The sequence below is a fragment of the Calliphora vicina genome, chromosome 2 (assembly GCF_958450345.1).
Source record: "Calliphora vicina chromosome 2, idCalVici1.1, whole genome shotgun sequence".
NCBI classification, from domain to species: Eukaryota; Metazoa; Arthropoda; class Insecta; order Diptera; family Calliphoridae; genus Calliphora; species Calliphora vicina.
The window spans coordinates 103,562,243-103,584,052 of record NC_088781.1 but is presented as its reverse complement, the minus strand read 5'-3'; the positions used below and the strand labels follow the sequence as shown (position 1 = coordinate 103,584,052).

The following is a 21,810-nucleotide window of genomic DNA, read 5'->3' as shown; positions in this document are numbered from 1 at the left end:
AGATAGTTGATGTTAACTCTAACAGCGCTTATAATAAACACATTCACGATTGCAACCTCTGCCACTATATATAGACAGTGTCATCTGCATCTGAGTAGCCTAGATTGTACTTAACGGTCAAAACTCGTATATTCGAATTCTAGAGCTTTTGATACTAATGTTAGCAGCTTAACATTTAGTGCTGCCATACTTATAAACACTGCTAATCAACCGCATGCTATCAACATTGTTGATAAGTAGAAGCTTCTTGTGATGGAAATGTTTGTACACACGATGAATTTAGCTGGCAGTTGCTACAGACCGTTAAATTCAAATCGCTAATGTAAATTCGTAACAATACTTTATATTACCTCAGTCACCTATCTAATAGTCATTCATCTAGAGATGACTATATACCTATAACAAGATCCCGGTAGCAGCTCATCTTGTAAAATCTTCTTTTCTAAAGCCCTGATTTCATGTATCAGACGTTGAGAAGCAGATCATAGTAGTTTTGGAAATTTAGAATTAAAATTCTGGAAAGAAGAAAGAAAATGTTCCACTAAGTCCATCTTTCTGGATTCCAACTTATTAATGATCATATTTGTAAAATTTACTCTTTATAGATTCATTAATGTAGAACATTTCAAAAGTATTGAGTCCCCCATTGTGGATTACATGTATCCAGATTCATTATAATAGAAAAATCGAAAACTACCATTGAAGAAAGAAAATATTATCTACTATATTGAATTTAATATTTCTTGGTTAATTTTTTATGGAAAAACACTGTTACATGTAAGATTTTCTATAGAAAATTCTGTTATAAACAAGATTTTCTATAGAAAATACTGTTACTCACAAGGAAATATTTTAGAAATGTTAAATTGGTATATAAAATAATGTTCATTCCGTTTGCAATTTCCACAATATAATTTTCCGACTCTAGCGGAGTCGATTAAGCCATATCTGTCTGTTGAAATCAACTTTCCGAAGCCGCCAACTTACATACACGATTCATACATCAATATCTCCGGAATTCTTCCGGGTCGGTTGCTATTTAAAATCGAGAAAATCGGTCCACAAATGGCTGAGATATAAGGAACCTGGACCAGGACAACCTCGATTTTCTACCTATTTTTGACCTATATCTGGATAAATAAGTTTAAATTAATATGGACAATATGGATATCTAATGATAGATATTTCAAAGACCTTTGCAACGACAGATATAAGACCATAGTAAGTTGGACCTACAATGGGTCAAAATCAGAAAAAATATTTTTTAACCCGAATTTTTTTTCACCAAAAGTTTTTTTCGCTAAATATTAAAAAAATTGAAAAAACAAAAAAAATTTTAAAATTTACAAAATTTAAAAAAAAAAAAACAATTCTAAAAAAAAAATTTCCCAAAAATGAAACTCATTTTGTTTACCTAAAAATATTTAAAATTTTTATTTTGAAGTATAATTTGGTGAAGGTTATATAAGATTCGGTACAGCCGAATATGAAATAGTATAAAAAAAAGTAAGAACTTTACATCCCTTGTGGGGAGTTATTGATATTGGTAGTGGAAAAGGTTAATGAGTCCAGGATACCAGGATTATATGGGGTAGCAGCGACACCAATACAAGAGGTGAGAGTCTTTTCAGTTTCATATTTAGTAGGAGTTCTGAAGTAGTAAATAGAGGTTCACAACCTACCTTCATTGTTTCAAACAGTAGTGAGGTTCTAGATTTAACACTTGTGAGAGCTGAGCATTAATAATTGGGCTGTCTCTAGCGGCTACACCTTTTCTGATCACCAATATATTGATTTCAATATTAGTGTAACTTATATGAGTGTTAATACCATTCGAAATAGGAGGAATACCTAGCAGTTGAAACACTCACAGAAGCGTTCCAATATGGCCTGTAAGACGAACATCCGCAGAAGAAAGAATATGGCTACTTGGTGGAATCCTGAGGTAGCACTCTCCAGAAGGACGTGTTACCTGTAGTAGTAGTAGTCTTCATTCCAAAAGGAGCTAAGTTGACTCATGCTAAACCAAAGGATTACACACCAATTTGTCTTGCATCCTGTCTGTTGAAAACCCTAGAAATGGTGATTGACCTGAGAATGACCATTCCGACGGTACTCATCTCAAAATCACAACATGCCTACACCAAAGGCAGATCTGTGGAAACAGCTTCTTTATACATACATATATAAATTAATGAATATGTATATCGATGGCTTAATATAAAAAGGCCCTAACTCGTGTTTTTTTATGTCGTGATTTTTTTGGCTAATTATGATATATGATCGGACAATTTATAGAAATAAACGAAAATCTGGACTTACAAAAAAAACACGAGTTAGGGCCTCTTTATATTAAGCCATCGATATATATAATTCTTCTGTACGTGTGTTAGTAACTGAACTCCTCCTTAACGGCTGGGCCGATTTCGATGCAATTTTTTGTGAGTGTTTGAGTGGGTCCCTGGATGGTTTAGATTCACAATTGACCAATATAGGAACAATGGGCATGGCACCTCCCATACAAAATAAAAATTATTTACTGCATATCTGGAGTACTGTTATAGTGGGAGTCTTCAAACTTTGTATGAGCTATGACAGAACGTTTGCCGGGACAGCTAGTATTAAATAAAAATTTAATATAAACCGGCTAACCGTTTTTTTTTTTTTTTTTTGAAGATAAAAACCGAAACGGTTTTTTAAAAGGCAATACCGGTTTTTTCAAAAACACTTTTTCGGTTAAACCGGAAACCGGTTTTTTAAATTTGCCGGTTTTTTGGACACTCTAATTGTTATCAATAAGAGTATTCACTCTATGAATATAAATTGAATCTTTAGCGCTGCGAGTAAACCCATCACTACTGATGGGGACTCCAAAATAAAAGTTGTCAATTTGTGACATAGCGTAATTCTTTCAAACTTCAGAAGATTAGTTTGTTTACAGATAGATTCACTGGAAACTTTTATAAAATTCTAAGATGGCCTATTTAAATAAAAGTGACAGTTATATGTTTTTATTTTGTAGTTAAATACTAACAGTTTATTATATATATTTGCTTTTATTATAATTAATATTTGATGTTGTGAGTAAAATGGGACAATTTATAAAAAATATGTATATAGAAAAATAAGATATGACAATGTAAATAAATGTAGTTTTTTTTGGTTGCAATGCAACACAAATACTGAGAAAAAAAATAAATAAGACATTTTTGACACTTAACTTACAAAAATAAGTGGGGGAGGGACATTTTATTTAAAAAATATTGTTGGTATGCTTAAAAATACAATAATTTAAGTTAAAAAAAGCAAAACAAAAGTTAATTGAATTTCATAAATTAAGAGAAAATGGACATATAAGAGACGCCCGGTGGTATATATACCAAAAATTAAAAGAATCATTTAATAAGTTTACATAGAGGAGGACAATAAACAAATATTCGTTACACAAAAAAATTGAAAATTAAAATTATAAAAGTACATCTGAGAATAGAATTTAACATGTAAAGTGAAGATTTTAAAGCATTTGTTTTAAATGCAATACAAAAGAGGTTTATTGTTTGTTATTCTTTATAATTATTGTTATTTGTTCTTATTTACTTTCAATGATTGCTTCAAAGTTGCAATAAAACAAAAAAAAAACTATTGTGGACCGTTGTCTCTCTTTCTCGTTTTCTAAATCTACATTTATGTACCGACCGTACCGAAGCGTACTGTAACGTAACGTTTCTACATTCACTTCTAATCATCAATAGTATATTCGGGTAATTTTTCATATTTCCCCTCTGTGGCTTCATTGTCAGTGTCGACCAGTAGGATGGCGTGAGAGTAACCCATAGCTACTTGAGGTATTTTCATGCTATCCATTTTCGGCACTTCCTTAGGAACCGTGGAAGACTTCTGGAACTCACCCAAACCCAGTTCACCATAGGTGGGCGAAGCACCCCAGGCAATTACTGTATCATCCGCTGAGATTATAATCGATGTGTTGCCACAGCCAATATCGGTGATATTCCAACCCGATAAATCTTGTACCGGCTTGGGATACATATTGGCTTCACCAGTCTTTTTATTTTGTCCGAACAGGAAGAGTACACCAAGTTCATTGACAACTAAACTGTAAGTAGCGCCACAGAAGACAGTGCGTCCGCCACGGCCGCCAATATCAAAGAACTTGATGAGACGGGGTACCATTTCATCTTTAGGCTCGGCATGACCTAAACGACCGAAACCACCAAAACCCCAACTATAGGCACGTTTCTTGGAATCTATAGCCACCTGTAATGTATAGACAACAATATAACGTATGCTATTAACTTTTTTTTTACATTTACTTACCGTATGATTATTGCCACAGGCAAAATCCACAATTTGTACACTATCCACCGGTGTTACATGACCGTCTTTACTCTTCTCAATGTAGAGTACAATCTTTTTGGGTGACGTCTCGAAATGGAATGATAATTTGTTGGCATTTACAAAATATTTGGCATCTGTATTATGACCCAATTGACCGTATTCGGGCAAACCGAAAGTATGTAAATTGCCCTTTATATCCAAGATGACGGAGAACTCAGCACCACAACCAACACGAATAATGGGTGGACCACGATAATTTATGAGAGTGGGGCTTGTCACCGACGGTGTTGTATTTCCTATGCCACATTGGCCGGACTTGTTGTCACCGCATGCATACACAGTGCCGGTATCTGTAAGGAAAAGTGAATGATGACGTCCAACAGCTGCTTGTACAATATTGAATTTTTCCAGTGCTGGTATTACTGTTGGCTTCTCGCACAACTTGGTATCGGCCAAACCCAATTGTCCCGAGGGATTGCGCCCAAAGGCCACTGCCTTACGATCCATATTTACCAGAATGGTGTGAGCGGCAGCACATCCACTGGCCACATAACGATACTAGAAAGTGTGGAAATAAGGAATAGATTTTCGTCAAAAATGAAAATGTAACGCCGATTTTGTGATCCATACAATCATTAAAATAAAGTAAACCGCCGTCTGTTAAACATTAAAATTGTTACTGTTTAGGTTCATATTCAATTGGTTAGATCACGGCCAAATTAAAGCTTTCACAATAAGATTACACTGCTAGATGCCGCCGTATAACTTGATCGACTCAGTTGCGAGATTTTGTGCACGAACATAAAACTTTAAATTTTTACTTAACTGAATTCTTGTTTTTGAGAAAAAACTTAATTTTGTTCACATTAGATAATGTAGGAACAGGTGACTCTTCAAGTTCAAAATTGTTTTTTTTTGGAGTTTGGTTGAAAGACTAGTAAAGTCAGCTTTTCTTAAAGGGCTTTGAGCATCAACCGGAGGATTGATATTTCTCGTTGCCTTCCAAAAGAAAAACAATTGGGTTTTTGGTATTTGTCAAACATTCAATGTATCATTCTATCATCTACTAAAGCACTTTACCAGCCTTTGTGATTTATTTATGAGTTTCTCTTTTCTAAAACAAGTCGTTCAATATCTGAATTGGAAATGTGCATATTTGTGTTTGAAAATACTTGACTTTTGAAATAATTTAGAGCCGATACAATTAAGGACGTGAAGTCATTGACGCATTTGAATACAAAGATCTGTGGATATGACTGCTGTTATATTTGTTTATATATTCAATATGAAATTTTGAAATGTTAGTCCTACCGTAATAGGACAATATTTGGGTAGATATTGAATATCTATTATTTCTTGTTATGGACCAGTATGTTGGGTATCCAAGAGACACAAAATGCAGGACATTTTTATGATCAACTGATATCTTATAAAGCTGTCTACCTCTGGTATTCAAACGTGTTATTATGAATGACTGTATGTAATTTTAGCGCCAAAAAAAAAAAACAAAAAAAAAAGTAAATTATTCTAAGTTTGGAGGTTAAAAACGGATAAAATTTAAAAATTTTATAATAAACATAGCTTTTTAATTTTTCACGTGTATTCGTGAAATATGGAAGAATCAAGGAAACCGTGGACTTAGTAGCACATTTTCGTTCATTGGGTGGTAATTTTTCCAAATCAATAACCCAATAAATCAATGATTTGCCAAAAATTAAAATTAGTTACACACTTTAATATATAATAATGAACCTAAATATACACAATTTGGTAAAATTGCTTTAATATTCTATTAATCACGATCAGAAACCAGATCCTTCCGACTACAATTGCATTTTTTCGACCCTACTTATGCTCGTTCAAAGATTGTCAACTCAGCGACAGCTGTATCAACCGAAAGATTTTTCCCCAGAAAAATCACCTTATCTTAGCAATATTTAAAAGCACAACTCTTTTGCTGACATTTGTATTTGTATAATTGATTTGCATTTAGAAATGTTCACAATACAAGAAAATATAACGTTTATTTAATAAGACCTGGATCAAGAGGTTTTTGAAAAACTATTTGAAATGAAAGCCTTATAAAAAATGTCTCAACAACTTTCACATAATATTAACTAAGAATTTTTAAACTTACCTTCTCATCTGTGAAACGATGAAAATTGTATAGATTTGGGCGAACTTTAACAACATTTTTACGATCACGTTTGCCCGTCAAATCCCAAGTAACCATGCCGGCTATAGCCATTTTACCCGGTGTTTTTTCCATAGAGGTTAGCAAATCATCGGGCAATTTGGAAGGTGGATCCAAATCATCATTTGGTATTAAAACTTCCACCTGATTTGAAGTTGATTGTGCGCCCTCGTCCGCGCTCTCGTCACTGACTTCATCCTCATAGTCAGATTCCTTCTTCTTGGGACGTCTTTTTGTGGGACCATTACCATTTCCACCAGCTTTACGTTTGGCCGACATAATAGAATTTTAGAAATTAAGCTGTAAAAGTAATTAAAAATGGAATTGTTAGAAATATATACATAAATCTTGTTGCCGCAGAATCTATATAGGTATAAACTGTATGCTTCGTAGACTATTTTCTTAAGCTTTTCAACATATTCTCATAATGTTTTGCTTGTATCTGTTAGTAATGGCTGGTTGGTTAAGACGACAATTTCCTGCCCCTCTGTAAACAATACCATAAGGTTCCTCACAACATAATCATCATCATCATTATCTTGCTCCGCTAACTTGAGACATTGTTCGGCTATATAGAAGAAAAGACCAACAACTACATACAACTCACTGGGGTCAAAAGAAGCGACAATAATGAAATAATGAGAATGTGATGATTATTTGTTTGTATTTGCCCGTTCATTCTTTTATACGTTGTTGGTTCAGTTCAACAACAACAACAACAAAATACATAATGTACACAATTGCAGAAAATGCTCGTGCATACTTACAGCGAATGTGTATTAAGAATGCTTTTTTTTATATCAGTTTTTCTCATTAAGCGTTTGGCCAAATGTTGGTATGTTAAAAAAAAAGATGCCGGGAAACCGAGGGGCAAAAGGTGCAAGTGGTTTTACAAGAAAAACAAAATGAAGGACAGTGGTGATACTTTCGAAATTTTAACATAGGCACACTTACAAACTTTCCTAATGATGAGCAAAATAAACATTTATCATCCTTAATACAATAACGCATTCTTTGGTTTATAATTAATTTAAAATAAAACAAATAATGAACCAAAAAACCTAAGCCTCTGCAAGCTGCGTTTCTTTGTACAAAAAAATCAAACGTTGGCGTCACTTTTACTGACGCCGCAAAAAAGTTCATTTCATTGTCTTTCACAATACACTTTTTGTTACTCCAACAAAATCTTCTAATCTACAGTTAATATAGTTTTTTTTTATTAAATTATTAATTCGGTTTAACTTACGGTTCGTTTGAGAAATAGTAGTTGTAATTTTGTTTACAAAAATAATATTGCAAAAATTCAAAGAACTGAAAAAGACGACAACAGACGCACCACTCTTTTCCCTTGAATCGCGGCAACTGAACAGAGTTGTTGTGTTTGCAAAATATCGTTGTTGTATGCACAGTGTTGTATTTTGTAGTCTGCATAAAACAGGGTTGTATTCGTTATTGCCAACCATCAATTCTCTTCAAATCAAAAACCGCCAGAAAACTATTTTTTTTTTCATTTAGCGGAAATAGTTTATAAAAAATCGATAGTGTATCAATAAGTGCAGTTTAATTTAATACATCTACGAATGTAGAATTTTACTAAATTTAAAAGTAATTAATTTGCTAATAGTTGTTATTTTGTTATTATCCTCCTCTATGCGCAATTTTTATTTCTTAGTTTAAAGGTAGGGTCACACTTGGCTAATATTTGATGAAAAAGACGCAACCGCTAAATAAAATATATTTGAATTTTTTTATTTCAACAATTTATTTTACTTAGTAGATGCAACACAAATATTTAGTTTTATTTTAAACTGTTTGATCTTACAAAACACTTGTAAGAGTAAACAACAATATCAATATCAGTCAGACGGCACTTAAAGCTCTGGAATGTCATTTAATACATACCAGTTTATTGAAAGACTGTATGAGAGCTCTCGAGGGTACCGGTCACTGTGATATACAGGGAAATGATGTAGCAGATGAACTAGCCATACATGATTTAGATCATGATACTAATGAATGGGAGATAAAACCTCCTATATGTCACTACTACAGGCTAATATTTGAAAGATTCCCTAAATCCACCAACCAATCCTGGAGCAGTAGTAGGGATTGCAAAATGTACGGGTCCTTTTGGCCAAAACTGAATTCAAATGCAACCAAAATACTGATAGAGTTGGATAGGTATAATCTCAGGATTCTAGTAGGAGTGATAACCGGTCATTGCTCAATTGGGGCCTTCAAAGGTAAATGGGATAACGTCACACAGGATTTATGTAGGTTGTGTGGGGATGTAGAGGATCTACAGACAGTAGAGCATATTTTGTGCAACTGCCCTAGGCTACAGGGTCATAGATTTAAGTGGCTAGCAAACATATTTCTGTATGAACTCAGTAGTTTTGCTGCTGTAAACTGAGTAAAATACTAAGTTTTATTAGGGGGATTGGTTTAAAGGACGTTCTACAGCAATTCCAAATCCGTAAGAAAATCTTTCTTTTTCTTTCCCTATGCGGATTTGGATTATTTTTCTTCACATTCTCTCTTTACTATATATATGACTCTTGAAGGAAATCACAATGGACCTTACGGTCTCCGAGTGAAAGTGCACATAGTACACACCCCTTCCAAACCAAAACAACAATATATTAATTAGATTTGACGACCACATCAAATTCAAAAAAAGTAACTACCTTTATATCAACAAAAAGGTATTATTTTGAGTTAATACAAAAGTTTAAATAGAAATACATCGTATATTTTCATAAAAAAATTTTTATTTTGGTCAATTGGTCAATTCCTAAGAGTCGATTAAGCCGAGCAGCCGAGTGATGATATATTAGAAAATTATGACAATATGACTGATAAGAGACCTTGTGAATTGATCAAATGTAAATATATTTTCAAATGAATTCGGATTTTAAAATTCTCTTAAAATGTAACCACAAACAGTTTTTGTCTCTCCTGAACACTTAAAAGTTTTTGAGTTAAAACTGCATTGTTGAATGAGTGCGATATGTTTTTAAAAATTTATCACTGTCAGTATCTATGAACCTGATTAAAATTTATATTCCGTTACAGAGCTTCTTTCCTACAAAAATTCCAATCCATTTTTTCATTATTTGTATGTATTTTCATTCCATGTCATATTGGAGATTATTCAAAAACAAAAAAGTTTCAATATGTTGTTTTTTGTCGGGTCCGAGAATGGTTGTATATTCCATTCAGAATAAAAAATGCTATTTTTTAAACAATATTTTATTTTTTATTTATTAATAAGTCAATAAAATATTCAGTGATTCGACTACTCGTTCTTGTACGAAACCGAGTAACCGCAACTATTAATTTGAATGCCTTCATCACTACAAAAACGACGCGCAAATTCACATAAAAAATTTAAACACAAAACTGAATAAGTCGTGAAAAAGTGAAAAAATAATAAAAATTTATTTATTTGTATAAAAATCTCAGGTAAGTTTAATATGAGTTCAAAAAGATCTTTCAAAAGAAAGATCCAGAGTGAAAAAACTCGCCTTAACAAAATTTTAAATACTTCCATCACTCAAACTCCAATTGAAACTTCAATTAATGTCCCACAGTTGGAAATAAATGAGGAGTATAATTGTATACATGAATCGCCACAAACCTTAAGGCAGAAGCTCGCGGTTTGGTTTATACAATATAACCCATCAGTAGAATGTTGCAACAGCCTCCTTAAAATTCTAAAAGCCGAAAATATGGATGTACCCATTAGTGTTGGTGGCCTCATAAAAGAAAAAAAACAATGTTTAGAGAGAACCGTCGCACCAGGAAAGTACATCCATATCGGCTTAGAAAATCAACTGTTAAAAGCAAAGGAGTTGTTGTTGCAACATTCCAATGATGAGATATTATTGGATATTGGCATTGATGGCTTGCCACTGTACAAAAGCTCTGCGATAGGATTGTGGCCGATTCTAGCAAAAGTTGAAGCTTATAAATATTTTTTTTTCATTATATTATTCAGATTTCATCTATAAGAGCAATAGCTCTAAAAAAAGGCCTTACAGACATTTTGTCTCACAAATTGTTGGTTGACTTTAATGTGGAAGGAAGTCATAATAAACAGAGACTTCTAAATTACCCACAATTTGTTAATATACTATTTCGTAAGTATTTAATTTAATTTACAAAATTAATATTAAATTATTTCATTATTGTTTTTCAGAAGGAACTTATGATGAGAATAGTTCAGAAAAATCTTTTAAGAATACGTTATGAGACGCTTTAAAGTTGGCCAAAAATAGATTTTTTAAAGAAAAAAAATCTATAGAAAAGGCAAAAAAATCTATAGACTCCCTCAAAGATGGGGATTCGGAAAAGGTCTTGCAACTCACAGACAATAAGTTGGTATTAAAATACCCCTCAATTTTTTAGTTCTCAACAATTATTTTTTTTATTTAATTAAATATTGAATTTGCTTTATTTTGTACCTGTTTTTTTAGTTTTAAAAAATATTATATTAAATATAATTAAATTATTCATATTTCTTACTTATCAACAATTTGTTTTGTATATATTCAAATATTGAATTAAATTTATTTTATTTATCCTATTGAATATGTACCTCCAATTGAATATGTACCTGTTTTTTTTATTGAATGAAAGCCTTTAATTTTAATAAATATTAAATTATTTATAATTAAATAATTCATATAATTGCAACTAATTAAACGAAAACTAAAATATGTTTTCTTTTAATTAAATTGTGATTATCACATTTTATTAATTTTAATGAATTTTAGGTTTTAAAATGCTAAATTTTATAACTACATTAAAATCAATTCATAAATGCTCAATTACATCACTTTTTTTCTCTTATTTATATTTCCATCCAAGATGCCAAAAATATAGGTATCCACTACCTACATTAAAATAACACCTTAAAATCGAAATTTAATCGCATCGAAAGCATCGAATTTATTAAGTAAAAAGTTGTCAAAAATGAACAACATCCCTCCAATGACAAGCTAATGTAAAATTCATAGCTTTTTCACCAAAATTGGAAGTACATCAAGCATGCTATTTTTTGTGAAAATTCTGCATCTTCTTCCTCACTTTTTTTGCTGGGTTATAATACATAAAGAAAAATAAAACAGTGAGTTCTTTTGTTTTCTTTTTAATTTTTATTAAAATTTTAGTAACATGTTATTGTTTTTTTTTAGAAATCTTTTGAAAAAGATTTTATTTGTTATCTACTAAGTTTATTTATTAAAGTGTCTCCATAGTATGTATGTCTTGTATATATTTTTTAAACGACTTAAAACAAATAACATTAAATTAAAATTATATTTATATTTAAAATTAAACACAACATAATGAATATAAAGGGACAAGAAAGTAATATTAAATCTGTGTAAGTGCTCTTAGCAAATAAAAGGTAATAAAGCAGAAGATAACATACACAATTTGTAGTTAAGTATTTCTAGTATGTATTACAATGGTTGCAATTTTAAATTTGTTTAAAATCACAATTGTATAAGAGGCTGAGCTTTAATTTCACGTTGAGCCTGATATTCTAGAATATCTTTCATGACAAGTTGGCGAAATTGCTCGTGGATTTCGTTAAAATTCACTGAACTGTTGTGATTTTGAAAGTCGTTGAGGGTATTATTATAGAATACTGCGTTCGAAGGTAGTTTGTTGGCACTATGGAGATTATTATGATGCTGATGATGGTGGTTGTGGTTATGGTGTTTTTGTTTATGTTTCTGTTGTTGCTGTTGTTGAGACTGCAATTGTTGAGTAATTGCTTGAGTTGGTATAAAAAATTCACTTCTGGCTATTGCTGTAGTGGTGTTTGAATTCGAAGACAAAGATGATGTAGATCCATGTGCTGAATTTATGCCTCTTGGTGGTGGTAGGGGACTAGTATCACGTCCTGGAATAGATGATGATGATAACAATGAATAACCATTTCTTGGATAAATACAACAAATATATTCTATGCATGTGCACAAATATTTGCCCATTATATTGTGTGGTATTTTTTTTTTGTTTGTTTGCGTTTAATGAGAGAAATTATCAACTTTAACTAAATAAATTAAATACAACAATCACTGTTGAAAGTTTAAAGGGGACTTCTCTAGAGATTAAAATAAAAATAAACCGTTAAACTGTTGCTGTTTCTACAACGACTGTTATGTACTATAAGTAAGTCATTTAGCACGATGTTGTGTAAACAAATAAAACAATGTATTTGTTTATACTAGTACTGACAAGTCTCATCTTTTTGTTGTGTTATTGTTTTTTTTTTTTTTTGTTAATTACTCTATGTTTGAATATTCGTTCATTGATAAAAACGGTAAATTTTTTTCTCTTGCCTTGTGCATTTTTTATTTGCTAGTAATTTGAGAAGTAGTTCAAATACAACAAGTGTATCAAATAATATTATATGAATAATATTGAGAAGTGTACCAATGATAAGATATCGAGATAATAACATTTATTTCATTAGAGTGCATTAAATTGCATGGAACCAAACAAGTTTAAAAATTAAATTGCATGGAACCAAACAAGTTTAAAATTTACAGAAATGTCAATGAAAAAAATTAAATCAAATTTGTCTCTTCTAATGCAAAAACAAAACACCTGGTAATACTTTTTCACGAAAATTTTTAATATAAACAAGTTCGGATGTGCCGAGGATTTTATGCATAACTCTCACCAAAATATACTTTAAGATAAATATTGAAAACTATATTTGATGAAAAATAATTAAAATAGCTGTGCCGAATCTTATATAACCTAATCAAATTATACTTTAAAATACAAATTTTAGAAAATTTTAGGTAAACAAAATTATTTTTTTTTTCAAATTGTTTTTTAATAAAATTTGGGTTCAAAAATATTTTTCCGATTTTGTAGGTCTAAATTGCTATAGCCTTATATACAGTGAGCCTCAGAAGTGAGTATGCACCAAAAATTATTTGATTTTTTTTAAGATAATGAAAATCCTAAAATTTATTCATCGATTAAAATTTTAATGTTTAGGTTTGTTGTAGATGGAGTTGAATAATAGATTCGGTTGTGAAAAAAAAGATTTAAGTCGGACTATAATGATTTTCATGATCCTAAAAAAATCAAAAAATTCGCGAGTGTTTACTCACTTTTGATGCTCACTGTACATACATCGTTGCAATGTACTTTGAAATATCTATCATTAGATATCCATATTGTCTATATTAATGACTTAGTAATCCAGATATACATAGATACAAAAAATAGGTCAAAAAATCGAGGTTGTCCCGGTTTTTCCTTATATCTCAGCCTTATATAAAAAGAAACCGCGCTGGACGAATTCTCGATATATTGATGTATCAATCATCTTTGTAGGCTACGGAAAGTTAATTTCTACATACAGACGAACAGATAGACATGGCTATACCAACTTCGCTATATATAACGATCCGAATCTGGTAAATACAAACGGAATGACAAACTTATTATACCCTTGCCACTCATGGTGAAAGATATATGTAAAAATGAAACATAGGTTTTTTTTTTACACCCGCAAATTAATAACCTACCTAAGTCTGTGATATAATGTATCAGATATAGTCATGAGCATTTTCGTTTGGAAAATCAAATATGGCAAAAAAAATAGTAAAATAAAAATCTTTTAAGTTTTAGATATTTTCGAGGGGCGTGGCTTTAAATTTTAAATCATTTTTGCCTATATCTCGTATAATAAGATCTGCACATATACATTATGTATGTACATTAGAGTTTTTCTTTTCCCGCACTTTTCATTTCTCGGGAAATCGGGATTAATTTTGAAATTTCCCGGGATCCCGGGATCCCGGGAATTCCCGCCTAGAACAAATTATTCAATTTTAGGAATGTAGACTTCGTTAAAAATCTGAAAAAGTCTTTGGTTTTAAAATGTAATAGGATACAAATAAAAAATCCAATATAAAGAGATAAACTGACTCGATTTCTAATTTTGGTTATATACAAATCTGTCACCATTTGTCATTTGTATCGGAATGGCTTCAATATCTATTAGATATTGTTCTTCGTTATATTCCAATTAATTCTGTTAATTCACAAAAAAAAATATTTTATTTATAAAATCAAAAACTAACTCTTTGTGAAAAGCAAAATACTAAAATAATTCCACTTTCGATCGGAATAGTAATTTGAATTGAGTATAGACCAATTTCGTTGAAAATATTTGTAACCAGAAATTTAAAAGAAAATCTGAAAAAACTATCAGCCCAATTATGAATAATAATTCCCCGGGAGTTTTTCCCTTTTCTCATTTGTCCTATTCAAATTCAATGGCAAAAAACTCCCGGGGAACAAACTCCCGCTGAATTTTTTATTCATAATTTGGCTGTATATAACTAGATAACTACGCCAAGACATTGAACTTTAATTAATATAGATAATTCCGATATTATCCGATTTTTTATAACTTCCGTGATATCACATAAAATTGGGATTAAAAACACTGTATTTTCTATTATGGTGAATCGTATACAAGATTCAGAGACAAATATAGAACTCCGTCTTATTAAAATAAAATAGTTCTCTCTACAAAAAAACAAATTTCTCAGATTAAGTTTTCTCTGGAAATAAGTAGTCCCCTTATGTTAACTCTCTATTATTTAGCACCAAGAGTGAGGTTTTAGTTTGTGGACTAAACAATGATTAATAACTACATAATAACATACAGAACCCCCTGATAAAATATTGTAAAATTTGTTTATGATGCTACAACAAATACATAAGTTAAACTGAAAATAAATCTAAACTGACGCAACACGACTGCTATTTTTAGCATAAAGAAATTAAATTTTTTAAATAGTGGACCTTCAGAAACAAATTTTTCATCACCATGCGAGAATAAAAGTATGTACTGACTACAGCAAGATTCACAAACTGAGATGTAAAAATAAGTTTTCTGTAATATTATTTTAAATTCCTAAAAAGATTTGAAGGTTTTAGTCAGGGATATACAAAAAATAATATTGAGTACAACAATGCTTTACTTAAACCTGCAAATATTAGTACTATATACTAAAACATAAGAAATAATTGTAGTATGAATATTTTTGTCTGAGACTTTTAAAACTATTTAATTTTCTATTTAAAGACTAACATGATTCACCATTGTTGTTTTTTACATACAACAAATATACATATTTCTATTTTTTAATACCTTTAAAGCTTCTAATAAAAAATCATCAACAAAAATAAATGTATGCATAATTAGATAAGACTTTTTGCCATACTTACATACCTGTTTGAATATTGTTGGCAGTGTTAGTGGCCGTAATATTGCGTTGGGAAGACGAACCAAATTGGCCATTAATAAATGGCATTGCTTGGGGTGAAACCGGCAAGCCATTGTTGCCATTTCCACAGCCAGGTAAAGGTGGAGCAGGACGATTAAAGGGATTGGTGCGACGTGGTGGTGGTTTGGGTGTTAACACATTAGTTGATGAGGGCATCGAATCAGTGGTTATTTCTGAAATTCATTTATATATTATTATATAAACTGTTTACCTTATCACTTAGTAAAAAAAAACTTACTGTTGCGAGAACTATCTATCTCTTCCAGTTGTCTTTGTAATTCAGCCACCATTAGTTTTTTATATTCATAGCCAGCACAGGTTAAAGCTTTCATCCAGGATTCCATACTTTCTTGCGATTCGGCCGATAAAATGTACGTACGATTGCCATTAAAAGCTATTTCAAAACAATATTGATCACTTTCCTCCGAAAGTTCTGCAATTATAATTAGCTTTACTTAACATTTTTCTATGTTTACCTTTCTCTGAATCACTTACCAATTGTACACCCTTCAACTATGATCAAACCCAGTGGTTCCTTTTCGCCTTTCTTCTCGAAGTAAAACAGTAAATTTCCCTTTAGCACAAAGTATCTTCTCTGGAAGGCCTTGTTGACCTCACCCTTCTTCAAAAGAAACCCCTCCTTATCGTATGGTGGACTAGTTGCGAAAACACACAAATTTTTTTCGTTGATTTTCATGCTTCTACGTTTCACTGCAAAATGACTATGTCACAATGATTTTTAACTCCTTGTAGTCAAATAGTTTTTTCAGACACTTTACATATGTAGCTCAAAGGATCAATTTTGTAACATTATTTTTCTTCGTAAAGTACAACAAATATACAGGTAAACAAAAATACCCATAAAACAACAACAATAATAATAATAAAATGCAATGAAATCACATAGAATTTCTAGTTAAATAAACAGGTAAAAGAAGTTTGTAATGAATTTGTTGTTGTTGCAACAGCTGTCAGGGGGTATGTTCAGTATGTAACGCTACTAAATTTAATATATTGATGAGTGTATGGTAATTATATACGAAGGCAACGTGAAAAATCTTTTTAAAATTATAAAAATTATATTTTAATGTTGCTTATTTACTATTGTTTGTTTGCTATTAATATTAATAAGTTTATTAAGTTAAAAATAATATAAATGTAAACAATCTTGCATGTTTATGTATATGATCGCAAAAATAGCAGCTGTGACCCTATAAAGTATTCATATCTAATAAACCATATTTCCGCAGGCCCCAAATGTTTTGGTATCAGCAAATAAGGCGAGAAATGGTTGAGATATCAGAAAAATACAGGACTATCTCGAATTTTGGACATATCTCGAATACTAAGTTCTTTACATAAACAATATATATCTCAAATGAAAGATGTTTCAGCACGTTTTCTTGCCCAAAAAAAATATTTTCACCAAAATCAAAAATCAACAGTATTATTAGAAAATGAATTTGATTTCAGTATTTCTTATGATATTTACAGATTTAACAAAAAGTAAAAAGGCTTAAAAAACAAACGACAAAACTATTGTATTATATAACACAAACTGTTTTGTTACATAACTGCAATTCTTCAAAACTGCCGCACATTTATTAAGATAGAACTTATAAGATTCTCTGTTGTTGTCATTGGAATAGATGACCATGACACATTTGTAGCTTGATATAATTTGTTTGGATATCGATGTACCAATTCCCGATTTAATTTCTTTTTACTATTTCCCATAAATTTTATAAAGGGTTAAGATCGAACGACTGTGCGGTCCTAAAAAGTTCTAAAAACTCCTTAACCAATTTGGATGTCATGGGCATGGGGTAGCACCTACAATATATTTGTATACACTTTTGGGATTTGGTCTTTTATTGACAGGTTGGCGAACTTCATCAGTCTTTATTACTTCAAATATTTTCTTTGTAATAGAATTGCAAATTTTGTATATTCTTATGTTATCTCTGTAATAATATTATATTGGCCAGTTATGGATTTTTATTTTGAATTGAAATAAATAAATAAATAAATGTGATAGACGTTACTAGAAATCGTACTATTTCATTTGAAAAAAAAATAAAAAAATCACAAAATTACTGACATATATAAATAAACTGTTGAAGAATTAAATTTCGTAGTACGACAGCATGAGACACGATACTAATTATCGTACTTATCGTAGTTCCGCCCTCAAAATTTCAAAAGTTCATAGTTCCCTTTTACAAATCAGAAATTGAAAGGCGAAGTTTGTGGGCGAGGGGTTGAAGAGGCAGAGTGTGTATTACACAGGTTTAGATTAGTTCAAAAGAGAATGAGAAAAATGTCTGTCTTTCAATTTCTGCATTGTAAAAGTGGACATACTTCGTTTAATTTAACACTCAGTCTGTAAGGATAATATCCATAGACTAAATTAAATAAATAGTACAACATGATACACGTTACTAACTTCATACTTGTACGATTTATCGTAACGTGTATACTAGGGATATAACTATTCAAATTGTTTGCAAATTGGCATAGCATAGTCGAATAGAGCATTAAAAAATAAGAAAAACTACTGTATTATTTTTTCGCGGTTGTTAAAAAAGTTCACGCACCAAACGCAATAAAGATTTTCATTAAATATTTTCAATTATTTTGAAATACAATATATTTAATTTTAATAATAACTGCGGACATACTTCAAAAGATAATTTTTAAATAAGGGAAGTATCCCTCACACTTGCAAAAAAATATGAAATTATTTATATAATTTTTCAGAGAAAATTTTTTTTTGTGTTGGTGAAGTTTTTGATTCCAAATGACCTAAAAAATGATTTTCATTACTTATATAATATGGACCATCACGTGGTTGGTGGTATGCCAAAATTTTCGCCAAAATTAGTTATTTCCCTAATGTATACCTTGCAATAGAACCATGTTTTAAAATATAAAAAATATTTTTTCATTTCCTTGTTAACTATTCGAAGTTTACCTTGTCATATATTTTCTTTTTAATATTTTAATAAACTTTTTATTAAACCAACAACCAACCAAACATGATACAATGATATAAGGTAGTATCGCCAGTAACTACGTTCTCATTTATACATTCCCTTAAATGTCAGCCACATATAAAAAAGTAATATCGAAGTAAAACATCAAAAAATAAATAAAATATAAAATATTTTTTGTAAACAAATTTAAATAAAATTTTCCAATATGCGTGTTATGTGTTGTGTGTGTAAATGTTCATTCGAACAAAAGAACGTGCAGTTCATAAAGTGTCCAGAAAATAAAATAATAGAATGGAGTTCTGCTTGTGGAATTCAACTAAAGAAACATTCAAGGATTTATATGTATCATTTTAAGAATTCGGACTACATTGAACTACATCAAGAATCAAAACATGCACGTCTGATGCCAAATGCAGTGCCTACTCTTGAACCAAATAAAGAAATTACTGCTTATGGTGATGGAATATCCACCAAAGAAGAAAAAGTGATTCAAACTTTTAATGTGTTTTTTCGTAGTTTCTATTCTATTTTTTTCAATTTTGTTTTTCATATTTCAGTTGTTTGACTTTACAAGGCATAAAATTGACAACTCTCCTTAATGATTCTACCTTCTAAAATTATTGTATCATGCAACCAAATAATTATTTAAAAATGTCTTTATTTAAATAAAAATATGTAGAAATAGTATGGAAACAATGTTTGTCTGGTGAATTTTAAGAGACACTGTAAAAGTATTTCTGCCTTCAACATTTTAGCAATAAAAGCTGATTTTGATTAGTTAGCAACACTTATTGATATATTTCGTTAAAATATCTGACTGAACGTACCCGTTGTTTATTTTTATTTACCAGTGTGTGCTCAAATTCCAAACAATTCGTATATAAAAATATTTTATACCTAAAACGACTGAAAAAATATTGATATAATGTCTTACTTACTCACTGAAATTGCCTTGGAAATGTTAGGCTATAAGTTTTACGACATATATGGAACGCTAGATGAAATAAATAATTTCCAAAAGCCTATCCACACCGATAGATCTACCGAAGCTTATAATGCAAGAAATTTGGCCCAAATACTGGGTGTTAATACGGAAGGCGATAGAAATCGCAAGCCAAATCAAAGTAACAAGGAAATATTTGAAGAGGTTAACGCCAATTTACCAGAAAATTTAACGAAATTAATGGACACCGAATATAATAAAATACGGCAACAGGTCTTGCACAACAAACCAGTCGTTCTAGACAATCAGAATGCTCAAAGCATTATACAAAATTACATTGATTCTGAACATGAGAAATTACGCATGGAACATCAGAGTTTACGCAATTTTCGTAAAATCGTTGAACAAAATTTATTACAAGTGAATCCAGCTACGTTTGAGAAATATTGTCAGATTTTTAAGCCAGCCCGTAAGCAACTGAAGAGACTAGATGGTCATAAGAAATAAATTTAAGATAGTATCTTTCTCTTTACTAATAACTAATTAATAAATAAATATAAAATTAATAAAACTACCTTTGCGTAATACGAGTATTTAATATTGGGAAATACATATTAAGAAAATATTTGTAATCTGTTAGGAGAAATTAAATAGATAAAATAATCGTTAGATCACTTGAAGAACTGCAAATTGAGTAATGCATTGAGACCGGCCTGGGCGGTTACTGCGTAACTCAATCCGAAAACTGAAATTTTCGAAAATGTGTGCTGATTCCAAAAGATTTCCTTTCGAATCGAATTAGGTAGTAACCACCTGGTCCTTCTCAAACCAATGACAAAAGCCTCGCAAACACACTGGTGGATTACATCGCAAATCGGCTCGATAATTCTGTACTGGCGTTATTTAGAGTCCTATGCCTGCAAAATTTCGGACCAAAGTCGGCATCGATTAGAAATGTGCAGGCCTTTAACTTGGGAAATAAGCCCTATAGCTAAATAAAAATTATACCGATGGTTTCGGCATAAACAAATTTGTTTTTCATCTGGAGTGGCGCCGACAAACTAAAGTTTATCCTTTATGATGATTTATAATAGACAAATTAACTTCGGCACTAATAAGGTCCTAAATATCCTATAGGCCAGGAATGCCGGACATCCTTAAATGAGATGTCAGTTGTACTCACTTGGGTACGTGGACACAGGGATAAAGAAGGCAATTTTTAATAATTTTTTTATAATCTAAAATAAACAAGTAAGAGACCTATATATATTTATCTGTGCCGAATCTTATATATCCTTTACCAAATTATAATTTCAAATAAAAATGTTTAATATTGTTACAGAATTGTACTTGAATTAAAATATAACGATTTTAACGGCTGATTTAAAAGTAGCCTAATGCTTTCAAAGAACAGTGCTGTAATACCAAACTGTAACATATCTGTGGGCATTATTAACATTGAAATAAAAGCTTTCAGTTGACCATTGATCGTAAGTTGGCAACGCTGTTTGCTGCGACCGTATATTCGAATTCGAATATTCAGTTAAAGAACATTGTAGAAAGTACACCACAGATGGCGTATGTATTAGAAACCTCTAGACAGTTAAACAGAAATATAGAGTGCAGATGGCAGTGTTATAAATAGTGGCAGAGGTTGCAGTAGTTAGTGAGTTTATAAGAGACGCTATTCGAATAAACATCAATTGAGTGCCTTAAAGTGTGCTGTATTTTTCAAGTGAATTCGTGTACATTATAAAGTGTATTTCTGAGAATTTATAAACGTGTATAAAAAACATTGAGTGACTATTTAATTCTGTTGTTGTACATTTTAAATAAATAAAGAGTTGTTACAATTTTTAAACTACTAAACGGATTTTATTTGCAATCAAAAGTATCCGGTTTATTTAAAGCAAATATTGTTACGTTTTGAAACGGTTAAACGTAACAATATTTTTAGGTAACAGAATTACAAAAAAAATATTAAAA

The 21,810-nt window shown here is 30.9% G+C and overlaps 3 protein-coding genes and 1 long non-coding RNA gene across 4 annotated transcripts; 2 read left to right on the top strand and 2 right to left on the bottom strand.

Annotated features, from left to right (window-relative positions):
- Positions 1–3,001: 3,001 nt before the first annotated feature.
- LOC135950168 (protein RCC2 homolog) lies at positions 3,002–7,948 on the bottom strand. The gene is made up of 4 exons (XM_065499695.1): positions 7,797–7,948; positions 6,494–6,850; positions 4,336–4,914; positions 3,002–4,275 (listed from the first exon to the last, which is right to left on the bottom strand). The coding sequence occupies exons 2-4, from the start codon at positions 6,827–6,829 to the stop codon at positions 3,739–3,741; spliced, it is 1,452 nt and encodes a 483-aa protein (XP_065355767.1). The 5' UTR covers positions 6,830–6,850; positions 7,797–7,948; the 3' UTR covers positions 3,002–3,738.
- A 2,660-nt stretch (positions 7,949–10,608) lies between these two features.
- Positions 10,609–11,233, top strand: LOC135951863 (uncharacterized). Its single transcript, XR_010575999.1, has 2 exons — positions 10,609–10,692; positions 10,752–11,233. It is a non-coding gene; the product is annotated as an uncharacterized LOC135951863 (long non-coding RNA).
- A 453-nt stretch (positions 11,234–11,686) lies between these two features.
- IPIP (Inositol phosphatase interacting protein) lies at positions 11,687–16,841 on the bottom strand. Its single transcript, XM_065501166.1, has 4 exons — positions 16,381–16,841; positions 16,124–16,318; positions 15,831–16,058; positions 11,687–12,464 (listed from the first exon to the last, which is right to left on the bottom strand). Exons 1-4 carry the CDS (start codon positions 16,580–16,582, stop codon positions 12,052–12,054), a joined length of 1,038 nt encoding a protein of 345 aa, XP_065357238.1. The 5' UTR covers positions 16,583–16,841; the 3' UTR covers positions 11,687–12,051.
- Positions 16,842–19,734: 2,893 nt separating this feature from the next.
- LOC135951075 (uncharacterized) lies at positions 19,735–20,398 on the top strand. The gene has a single exon (XM_065500647.1). It carries the CDS (start codon positions 19,807–19,809, stop codon positions 20,329–20,331), a length of 525 nt encoding a protein of 174 aa, XP_065356719.1. The 5' UTR covers positions 19,735–19,806; the 3' UTR covers positions 20,332–20,398.
- The last annotated feature ends 1,412 nt before the right edge of the window (positions 20,399–21,810 follow it).

Coding starts and splice junctions, on each gene's coding strand:
- LOC135950168 (XM_065499695.1), bottom strand. CDS start 6,829: ATGTCGGCCAAACGTAAAGCTGGTGGAAATGGTAATGGTCCCACAAAA. Junction 4,915..6,493: donor ATCGTTTCACAGATGAGAAG/GTAAGTTTAAAA, acceptor CACACTTTCTAG/TATCGTTATGTGGCCAGTGG. Junction 4,276..4,335: donor CCTGTGGCAATAATCATACG/GTAAGTAAATGT, acceptor TATACATTACAG/GTGGCTATAGATTCCAAGAA.
- IPIP (XM_065501166.1), bottom strand. CDS start 16,582: ATGAAAATCAACGAAAAAAATTTGTGTGTTTTCGCAACTAGTCCACCA. Junction 16,319..16,380: donor AGTTGAAGGGTGTACAATTG/GTAAGTGATTCA, acceptor TTATAATTGCAG/AACTTTCGGAGGAAAGTGAT. Junction 16,059..16,123: donor GATAGATAGTTCTCGCAACA/GTAAGTTTTTTT, acceptor AATGAATTTCAG/AAATAACCACTGATTCGATG.
- LOC135951075 (XM_065500647.1), top strand. CDS start 19,807: ATGTCTTACTTACTCACTGAAATTGCCTTGGAAATGTTAGGCTATAAG.